This window comes from Chenopodium quinoa, unplaced genomic scaffold (assembly GCF_001683475.1).
Source record: "Chenopodium quinoa cultivar QQ74 unplaced genomic scaffold, ASM168347v1, whole genome shotgun sequence".
Classification (NCBI taxonomy): domain Eukaryota; kingdom Viridiplantae; phylum Streptophyta; class Magnoliopsida; order Caryophyllales; family Amaranthaceae; genus Chenopodium; species Chenopodium quinoa.
In genome coordinates, this window is record NW_018744825.1 from 588,298 (window position 1) to 599,980 (window position 11,683).

At 40.0% G+C, this 11,683-nt stretch overlaps 1 protein-coding gene across 1 annotated transcript; it reads right to left on the reverse strand.

The window, feature by feature from the left end:
• Positions 1-5,919: 5,919 nt before the first annotated feature.
• Positions 5,920-8,750, reverse strand: LOC110704206. Its single transcript, XM_021882002.1, has 2 exons — positions 8,478-8,750; positions 5,920-7,200 (listed from the first exon to the last, which is right to left on the reverse strand). The coding sequence occupies exons 1-2, from the start codon at positions 8,748-8,750 to the stop codon at positions 5,920-5,922; spliced, it is 1,554 nt and encodes a 517-aa protein (XP_021737694.1).
• Positions 8,751-11,683: the final 2,933 nt, after the last annotated feature.

Consider the following 11,683-nt stretch of genomic DNA (forward strand, 5'->3'; position numbering starts at 1 on the left):
AACAACATACAAATAAAAAGGTAAAGCAATAAATGAGAGTAATAGGAAAGAGTGAACCAAGTGTTAGGTTGGTGTTGAAACCCGCAAAAGAATCATTTCCCTCAAATTGCTCTTCTTTGATGCTTCAACTTCCATTTGCAAGCATTCCTTCGTTTGTTTCTTCTTATGGTTCTCGATTCAAGGTCCATGCGCAAGAGTATAGACATCAAGTACCTATATACAAGGAGAAATAAGAGGAATGTACACATAATCAAACAAAAAGAAAATAAATTATGCACAAAGACCTAGACTAGTAAGGTAATGCAACGATAATGGAAGCCATCCCCGGCAACGGCGCCATTTTGATGAGAGCGGATTAGATTAGGTCGTTGGACTAACTATCCCTCTACCAAACATTATTTTTATACCTAAACCTACACTAGACAAGTCTAATGGTAAGTAAAGGATCGATCCGCAGGGACGGCTAAATTATCGTCAACACTACCACCAACTAAGCTAGGTCAAAGGAGATATGAGGGGTGGATTAAAACAAAAGATGATAGCTAACTAACTACGGAATTAGAACCTAAGAAATAAAGTCACTAGGAAAGGGGAATCAAGTATAATTAATGTGACGAGCACCAGCATAGCAATAAGCATGGACATTCACAATAAAATGCAAGGGGCAACTCTTAATCATCTAGGTTTCTCCCGAGCACGCTATACAATTAAACAACCAATCCCGGCCAAAGGCTCGTGATCAACTCAAGGGGTTCTCTTTTACCTAAATAGCTCTTTTCCAAGCAACTAAATAGGGTAGCAATTAAATCATGCATTCAATTAGCCAAAGTGAAAGCAAGCATTTTGGGTTAGACCCCTTTTAGGTACTTGGGCATTCCCCTTAATGCAAGATACTTACAGATTGTTGACTTTGACAGTCTAATTGATAAGATTCTCTCTAGGATTTCTTGCTGGTCCAGCAGGCACTTATCTTATTCTGCCAGAGCAGTGCTTATCAACTTTGTGCTTTTGAGTATGCATACCTATTGGGCTCAGTGCTTGTTACTCCCTGCTGGTGTGATGAATAGAATAACTCAACTATGTAGAGCTTTTTTGTGGGGTGGTGATGCAATACTGAAGAAAACCCCCCCTTTAGCTTGGGATTGGATTTGCAAACCAAAGAAATAAGGTGGTTTAGGGATCAAAAACTGTGTGATATGGAATAAAGCTGCTATGGGGAAGTACGTCTGGAATATTGCCATGCAAGTAGAGTCCCTATGGGTGCGCTGGGTTCATGCTGTATATATAAAGGGCCAGGATGGGTGGAGCTACATTCCAAAGAAATCAGGAGGCTGGGCTAGGAAAAAGCTCTGTGTAATTAAGGATGAATTGAAGACTGGTTTTGAGCTGAATGGGTGGCTGAATAGTAGTTACAAAATTTCCGAGGCTTATAAGTGGCTTCAAGGTAATATGAACGCAGTTGATTGGCATGAGTGGATCTAGAACTCTTTCAATGTTCCAAAACACACCTTCATATCCTGGCTTGCTGTATTGAACAAATTTAGAACTAGGAGGATTTTAGCAAATGTTGGGGTCTGTGATGGTCCTATCTGTTTGCTGTGTGGGGAGGAAGAGGAAAACAGAGATCATCTGTTTTTTAAATGCCCCTACAGTAGGAAATGTTTGACTCTGATTAGCACTTGGTTGGGAATCCAAGAACAACTGTTTTCTATTGATGACACTTGGAATAGTTGGAGAGGACAGGTGGGTGACCTTATCAGGAGGAAGTGCGCTTTAGCTGCTCTGGTTGCTGTTATTTACCATATTTGGATGCCTAGAAATCAAAGCTTCTGGAACAAAGCTATCATTTATCCTAAATTCATTTGTAAAGTAATACAATTTGAGGTAGTAAGTAGAGCTAGGAAGTTCGTAGATAGTCATTGGAGGAGAGAGAATTGTAAATGGCTTTATCATATTAGTTGTATAGTGATAAGCTAATTTAGGCTTTGGTTTTTTAGGCCTGTTTGTATAGCTTTTTTCTTTTTTGGTGGATATTTTTTGGCCGGTTTTTTGCTCTTTGTAGTATTTGGAGTGAGGGCTTGCCCTCTTTCTTTTTTTGGTAATAAAATTTTTCTTACTTACCAAAAAAAAAATCAAGCATTAATACACCTCAATGAGCACATCCAAATCATCAAGAAATAACCATACACACCGATATACTAGCACTAATCAAACGCAAACAAACACTATTGATTATCTAAACGGTCAAGTAGATGAAATTGGAGAATTTCCTAACAACCTTGGTCACTCTTGCACACACTAGGCCATTAGAATCTCAACCCCGCCTATGAGGTCTTGGTCAACCAAGCAATGAAATTCTTCTATTAAACTACCTCATTCTCGCACAACTAGCATAATAGCAATTAAATCATGATATCGATTGGCTAAAAAGACACCAAGCATTAAGCCCTTCATTCTTAGTTCAATACACCAACAATCCCCATCAAACCATCAATAAAGTGTTCATTTTGCACATTAATCAACAATCATCCCTAACCCTAGCTAGGAAACTAAACTAACATGAATAAATCAACAAGACAATGAAACTAACACAAACTGAACTAAAATGAACAACTAACATTAACCAATAAAGAAGAACAATGAAGAAACTAAGAACAAGAACAATGAAGAACAAGGGAAAAGCAACAAAGAGGAATTATTGAAATAATCAACTACTCTAAACATTCAATAAACCAAAGAAAGCAATAAGTAAAGAAGACAATAAAATTGAGATAGAGTTTAGAATGATCACTGAAGTATTGAAAAGGAATCCAAAACAATGTCACATTTTGCATCTTCAACCTCCTCAATCCACCATTGAAGCTCTTCACTTTCTCTCTCTAAGCTACTCTTAAACTAAATTACAAAACAAAGATTAAAACTAAATCTAAGCCCTAATATAAGTGGTGAAATGATGGAGAAAGCATTGGGGTTTCATCCCCTGAAGGAGGAGAGAAGACCCCAAACACTCCACCCTTCGGAAGGCTAAGAATTCCTCCATTTATATTATTAGAAGAGAAAGAAAGAAATCTGAAAGTTAAGCTCGTACAAGACCTAGAAACCCGCACTCGCGGCAAGGCTTCTCCGAGGCATCTCAAGAAAGTTGCAACGCCTGGGAAGAACAGAAGGCCGCGCCAGCGGAGCCTAGCAGCGTCTTGCAGATTCAAACAGCCATAACTTCTTTTCTAGGAAGCTTCTTAGGGTGTGCAACCTACCGTTGAAAAGCTCTTCAAGTATAGTTTCCAACGCAATTTGAATCTCCTCAATCCAATTTGTAGATCAAAAGTTATTGCTGAAAGAGTGAGCAAGACTCGGTTTAAGGCCTTCTACGAGCTTCAAGCTTTCTTGTCTCAAGCTTCTTAGATTCTTTCTTAGATTCAAGCTTCTTCTATTGAAATTTCTTGCCTTTTCTCGGGTCATAATGCATATTATTCACAAATAAGGCCTCAAACCTTAAACTAAGACAAAGATAACTAAAACAAGACTAAAAGGAATAGAAATAACAAAGAAACATGGAAATAAACCTAAAACTAAGGGAGAAAAACACCCTAAAATGTGTCATAAATGACACTTATCATCCACAGACACCTGATGAGCGTGAGAGAATGAATCAGATTCCATATGCTTCGCTTATTGGATCAATCATGTATACCATGATATGTACTAAGCCAGATTTATCGTACGCCTTGAGTGCTACGAGCCAATACCAATTACACCCTGGAGAGGCGCATTAGACTACGACCAAGATTATCCTAAAGTACCTGAAAAGGAACAAGGATAATTTTCTAGTCTATGGTTGTAGTAATGATTTGGTTGTTGAAGTTCATACCGACGCGAGCTTCCAGACTGACAGAGATGACTCCAAGTTGCAGTCAGGGTACATATTCTGCCTAAATGCAGGAGCGTTTAGTTGGAAAAGTGCTAAGTAAAGCACCACTACAGATTCTACAACTGAAGCCGAGTACTTGGCAACTTTAGAAGCAGCTAAGGAGGCAGTTTGGATTCGTAAGTTCATTAGTGAACTTGATGTTGTATCCTCCATCAAGGGTCTGATAGACCTCTATTGTTACAACAATGGAGTTATTGCTTAGGCGAAGGAACCAAGGGAGCATCAGAATGTCAAACATGTCAAGAGGCGATTTCACATGATATGGGAATGGAAGTCCGAGGGAGAAATCAGAATTTGTAAGATTAGGATGGACGACAATGTGGCTGATCCACTCACTAAACCTTTGCCTCAAGTGAAGCACAACAAGCATGTTAAGGCAATGGGAATCAAACACGTTTGAGATTAGCTTTGATTTCCATGTTATTTTTTAAATTAAATTTGTGATTTGAATGTAAAACACTATGTTGAACCATTCGGTTTTGGACCAATTAAAATTTTCTGCAAATTTATTATTACTCTATTTCTATTTAATTATGGTTTAGAATTAAATAATGAGTCCATTCGATTTATGAGAATATTCAAAACAAGGTATCAAGACCATGTCTTAGATAAAGAAACATTTTTTAAGTGAACATTAAATATTTCAATCGAAAATTATCCCTAATCAAGGTCATTTAAATGATGGACGATCAATGACCACTTGAGATTCATCGAGGGATAATAGGTCGTTACTACTACCTAGATCAAATATACAATTTTTATCTCCTAACCTAACTCTATCAATTTTAATTTAGATAGTGGCAAGTTAGAGTCAAATCCCAAGGAAACGGGGGTATTGCACAATCAATACGAAATCTAGGATATATTGCAAGTAACAAAAAGGGGTATTATGGTTTGTTTTTGAAGAGTTCTATGATCAATCTATCTACAAAAAGAGATAAAATTAAACCAAAAATAAGAAGATTAAACTAGACACTCTAAAATGAAGATGAATAGCAAGATTTTAGAGATAAAAATGGCAAAAAGCACTAGGGAGAGTGGGTTCCAATCATAACCAACAAGACACTAATGAAAATCAATGACGAAATATACCAAGGAGTTCAAACTCAACTCAAAGCAATTCATTCTCATGAAACTACTCAAAGCAAGTTGATGAAGTCAATCAAACCTAAACATAGATCATTCTCATGCATATAATCTAGGAGTAAAAACATTGGGGTTATAGGTGCACACAATGACTCCAAGCATATTTAAGCACAAATCATCAACTTAAGGTAAAATCTAATCAATAATCAATAGGAACTCAAATAGACATGAATTTCACCCCCTTCCCTAGCTAAAAATCTAAGCTAGAGAAAGAAAAATAGCCATGACAAATAAGCTAAACATATATTCAATACTAACACAACCTAGCATGATTCTAAGTCAAAGAGAAATCAATTAAACTAATAAAGCATAGAAATTTATGAACAAAATACGAATAAGAACAATAAAACTATGTACTAGAGAAATAAGATAAAAGATTACTATTATAAATGTTGAAGGATTAACCAATCATCAAAGTTGTTGCAACAATCTAGAACAAAGCTTGAATATTTGATTACAAAGATTAAATCTTGAAGACTAAGTGTTTTCTCTCTCTAAAAGACATGCATTTTCTCTTTGTACAAAGTGTTTTGATGGCAAAATAGTTGATCCATGAAAACTCAAGCCCAAGACTATTTATAGTCCTATAATAATGAGGAAAATGGGCAAGGTAGAGGGCTATCCGAACAGGCTTCCGCGCCCTCTCCAAGCTTGGTAAGAAGTTCGCTAGACCCAGAGCGCCGCGCCCGTGGGTCTTCTCTACCGCGTTCGCGGTTGGCCATCTCCCAGCCATCTCCAGAATCTGCTTCATAGCTCAGCAACCTCCTATCCGCGCTCACGGCTGTGAGGCGCGCGCTCGCGGCTAGCTTGTGATGAACCCCATATCTCTTGAGAAGAGCTTTGTATTATTTCTTGGCAAAATGAGAACCTTCATCACTGATTAGCACCCTAGGAACCCCAAATCGCGGGAATGTGGCCTTCTTAAGAAGCTTGAGCACAATCTTGTGGCCGTTGGTGGGGGAGGGTATAGCTTCAATCCATTTGGTCACATAGTCCACTACCACCAAGATATATAGGTTTCCACAAGAAGAGACAAAATGCCCCATGAAGTCGACACCCCAAACATCATATGGCTCCACCTCCAAAATGTTTTGTTCTGGCATGTCATCCCTTTTGGTTATGCCACCACTTCTTTGGCATTTGTCACACCTTGAATGGAACTTGTGGCCATTCTTGTGCATTGTTGGCCACCATAGAAGAGATTGAGAGATCTTCGCCACCATCTTTTCTACACCCCCATGTCCTCCACACGGCAATGAGTGACAATGCTCAAGAACTCCTTCGATCTCATGGTCCGGAACATATTTCTGGAAAAGGCCATCTCCACATTGCTTGAACAAGTAAGGGTCATTCCAGAAATACCTCCTCACTTCCTTGAAAAATCTCTTCTTTTGTTGAGAGGAGAGCTCCGGAGGAACGACTCCACAAGCGAGATAGTTGGCTATGTTCGCGTACCAAGGGCTAGACTTTGAAGCCATAGCCATGAGGGTTTCAAATTCCAAATCCTCATTGATTGGCACATCCTCCTTATACTCAAAAGGAACCTTAGACAAATGATCCGCTACATATTTCTCCGGTCCCTTTTTATCCCTCATTTCCATGTCAAAGTCTTTGAGCGAAAGTACCCAACGGATGAGACGCGATTTTGCTTCCTTCTTGGTCATAAGGTAGCAGACCACTATGTGATCCGTGTACACAATCACCTTGGAACATATGAGATAGGACCTAAACTTGTCCATGGCAAACACAACGACAAGCATTTCCTTCTTCGTTGTTGTGTAATTCATTTGAGCTTCATCAAGTGTTCTACTTGCATAGTAAATGACATGAGATCTTCCTTTTTTTTTTTTCCCAAGAACCGCACCTACTTCAAAATCACTCACATCGCACATTAGCTCAAAATGCAAGCTCCAATCCGGAGCTTGCACAACAGGAGAAGAAATGAGGGCTTCCATGAGTTTTTTGAATGCCTCAAGACAATCCCCATCAGAATTGAACACAACATCTTTCTTGAGTAATTCGGTCAAAGGTTTGGCGATTGATGAAAAATTCTTGATAAACCTCCGGTAAAAACCGGCATGCCCAAGAAAGGCTCTCACTCCCGTAACGGAAGTAGTAGGGGGAAACTTAGAAATCATCAAAACTTTGGCCAAATCAACTTAAATGCCCTTTTTGATACCTTATGGCCTAGGACAATACCTTCGTTGACCATAAAATGGCATTTCTCCCAAATCAACACCAAACTCGTCTCTTGACCGTTTTCAAAACTTTTTCAAGATTATAAAGACATGTGTCAAAAGATGAGCCACCAACACTAAAATCATCCATAAAAACTTCAATTTCAATATCAAGCATTTCGGAAAAAATGGACGTCATGCATCGTTAGAAAGTTGAGGGAGCATTGCATAACCCGAATGGCGTTCTTCGGTATGCAAATATCCCATATGGACATGTAAAAGTAGTTTTCTCTTGATCACTTGGATGGATAGGGATTTTGAAAAATCCGGAGTATCCATCCAAGAAGCAAAAGAAAGCATGATGGGAGAGTCTCTCCAACATTTGGTCCATGAAGGGGAGAGGAAAATGGTCTTTCTTAGTGTTTTTGTTCAACTTCCTATAATCAATGCACATCCTCCACCCGGTCACCGTCCGGGTGGAGATTTCCTCTCCTACTTTTCCCTTGACAATGGTCATTCCACCTTTCTTTGGAACCACGTGAAGTGGGCTAACCCACTTGCTATTGGAGATAGCATAGATTATGCCCGCTTCATGTAATTTCAAATTTTCTTTCTTGACAACCTTTCGGAGGTTGGGGTTCAACCTCCTTTGAAGCTTAATCGAGGTGGATTGATCATCCTCATGGTGAATACGATGCATGCACAAAGAAGGGCTAATACCCTTGATATCATCAATGCTATACCCTATCACATTTCTATATTTTCTCAAAACAACAAGCAATTTTTCCAATTTAAGCCCATCAAGGGTAGCATTGACAATAATAGGGTATTCCCCTTCATTTGCAAGATAAGCATATTTCAAAGAAGGGGGAAGGGGTTTGAGTTCTACCTTGGGAGGAGGCTTGGAACTCTCCTCCAATTTTTCCTCCGCTAGTTCGAGCTCATCATCCCTAGGATCATCCTCTTCCTCCTATTTGGCTTCTTAAATGGCTATGGCAAACTCCTTTGCTTCTTGAGAGTGGTACTATTCTTCGCATGTAAGAGCCTCGACCATTGGATCTTGAGGGATCATCACAACCCTTCCCAAACAATCTAATTTCTCATTCACAAACTCGACCCTATAACACTTCTGAACCATGGAGGTCTTGAGTAACTTAGAGAATTCAAAAATAATTTTTTTCATCGGCTACCTCACATGTAATGGTGTTGTTCTTGCAATTTATTACCGCCCCCAAGGTCTTAAGAGCTTCACGGCCCAAAATCAAGGGAGTATCCACATCTTCTTCCATATCCATCACTACAAAATCACAAGGCACATAGATATGCGCAACTTTAATAGGGACATCTTCAAGCTCACCACAAGGAAGCTTCACCGAACGGTCGGCCAATTGAATTGTTTTCCTTGTGGGGATCATCTCAATATTAAGTTTTTGAACAATGGATAGAGGGATCAAACTAACACTTGCTCCAACATCGGCTAAGGCGCCCTTAGCTTCCATGTTCCTAATCTTTACTGGCAAAGTAAAGCTTCCCGGATCCTTTTACTTCTTGGGCATCTTATGTTGAACAAGTGCACTCACTTGATGGGGGAGAGTGATAAGCTCATCATTGAGCTTCCTCTTTTTGGTGAGAATTTCTTTCAAGAACTTGGAGTATGAAGGCATTTATGTGACAACTTCTACGAAAGGGAGGTTTATGTGCAAGTTCTTCATCACACATAGGAACTTTGCAAATTTGTCATTCAGTTTTCTCTCCGCAAATCGACTGGGAAAGGAAACCGGTCCATCAAGATTTTTACCCTGACTAGAAGTTGAGGATGTCACCACATCCTTAGACTTCTTTTTCTCCATAGTTCTCTCTTTCTCATGAACATTCTATTCTTCAACTTCTTTATCTTCACTCACACTCTGTTCTTCTTCCTTTTTTTCCTTGCTATCCCCCTCCTTGGGACCCTCATAGGATGTCCCCGATCTCAATGTGATTGCTTTGCAAGAGTCGAGTTTCACAATGTTGGAAGGATTGGTTTGTGATTGTCCGGGTAGAGTAGAAGGAGAGTTGAAAGAAACTCTCTCGACCAATTGAGCTAGTTGTGAATCAACCATCTTGTTATGAGCCTTGACCTCTTGCATTTGTTGATTCATGGCTTGAAGTTGTTGAAGAATTTGGGTTTGAGTAGAATCGGGTTGAGATGCTTGCTCTTGACTCCTTTGAGTCGCTTGATTTTGATTGTTGTATTGGTGTTGATTATTATGTTGGTGGTTTCTTGGGTAGTTTCTCCTTGGGTTTTGGGTTTGAAATGGAGGTGGGTTTTGGTATTGGGAGTTGGAGTTGTATGGTTGTTGAGCTTGTTGATTCCATTGTTGAGGTTAGGTTGCAAATCCGGGTGGTGGTTGTCTCCAAGCTACTCCACCGCCACCTCCCCTATATCCATCTTGCCTTGTGTTATAAGTCGCTACATGCTACGGGCTCAAACCTCCACAATAAGATGTATCGTGGTTTGTGCCACCACAATTTTGATAAGAGAAAGAGTTGACTTGGGAGGAGCTTGCCCCACTATTGACATTCGTGTTTAACTTTGCAAGCCCTTTTGTCAAGAGTTCGATTTGATGTTGCAATTGATCAACCTTCTCCAACTCATACTTTCCACCCTTCTTTAGTCCATTTCTCCTTCTACCACCCCAAGATTAGTTCTTCACTACCTCTTTAATTGTTACTTCAACTTGATTTTGTGGGACTTTAATAAATTGTCCACCCGCCTCCGCATCCAAGTTAGCTCTAGACATAAGCTCCAAACCATCGTAGAAGAACCTCATGAGCAAGCTTTGATTGTATTCGTGATGAGGACATGCTTGAACCAACTCTTTGAACCTTACCCAAGCTTCACTAAGACTCTCATCCGCTTCTTGTTCAAACGATGCAATTTTGCTTGTCATCTCGGCAGTCTTTTCTTCAGAAATGAATCTCTTCAAGAATGCCTTGACTATCTCCTTCCATGGTGTGATAGAATTAGGCTTCACTTGCTTGAGCCACTTCTTTTCTCTACCCGCAAGAGATTGTCAAAATAGATGCATTCGGATGTATTCTTGAGAAACTTGATTGGTTTGTATCATGGCACAAAGCTCGAGGAATCTATCAAGGTTCTCAATAGGATCTTCACTTGGAGAACCCGAAAATTGCTCCGCTGAAACCATTCTAGTATATTGAGGATGAATGGTGAAGTTGGTTTCCGTGATGGGTAGCAATATCCCACTGGTTAGCTCATAGTCCTCCGGATTACCGAACTCACGAAAAAAAATATCATTCTCTTGCCTCGCCATTTCCTGCTTTGAGAACTTGAAGACCAAGAATCACTCTCACTATCAAAAATATCACCAAAACCTCGCCCCTCTTCTTGGTAAAGTCTTCGGACTTGTCTCAAAGTGCAGTCGATTTCGTAGTCAATGTAGTGAGTAGGAGGTCCTTGAGATCTCCTTTGCATCCACCAAAGCTAAGCAAACAATTAACAATGACTAGCAAGAGGGTAAGGAACAAAATAAAGAGCAACAAATCCAATAGTAACGCAATAAAAGTGCAAAACAAGCAACGACGCCAAAAATTAGATATGGGGATAATAGGTCGTTACTACTACCTAGATCAAATATATAATTTTTATATCCTAACCTAGCTCTATCAATTTTAATTTAGATAGTGGCAATTAAGTTAGGGTCGAATCCGGTATTATGGCTTGTTTTTGAAGGGTTCTATGATCAATCTATCTACAAAAATGAAAGGAATGGTGTCCTTCCAACAAGTGTATTATTCTGATAGAGGGTTCAGAATTATTACAGAGCTAATTCTTCAGTAAGGTCAAGTGATCAGAATGCCTAGGTGGAGGCCGCTTCCGATCAGTAATATTAAGGTACAATTAATATTACAGCTTAATCTTAACTGAACCTTTCGGGTTGAACCCAATCGAACAACCGATGCGAGACGAAAAATCAATCCAAAGGATTCGATGAGTTGTCGGAGTTTTACGAACACAGACGTCGGATATTGAGCTTAGGGCGTCAAAACCGAGCGTCGCAAAATCATAAGCAACAAGTTCGAGCGTAGCCGTAGCATCACTATGGCCTAACCATGTGGACGCTAGGCTAGGAATACCTTGTGTGCTAGACACACATAGCAACACCATCGCTGTGCTAGGAACTACCGTGTGTGCGTGCGTGTGTGCCTTCGCATAGCACAACACCATCGCAGTGCTAGGCACTAGCGTATGTGCCTTCGCACAGCTCATCGCACCATCGCAGCACATAGCACAGCACTAGGCAACGTAGCCATGTGCGTGTGCATCGCTAGCACAGCACCAAGGAATATCATTCTTGTGCGTATGGCTGGCGAGGCAATGCCCAGCATGCGTGGCTTGCTAACGAGCGCTAAATCGGTCGCACAATTT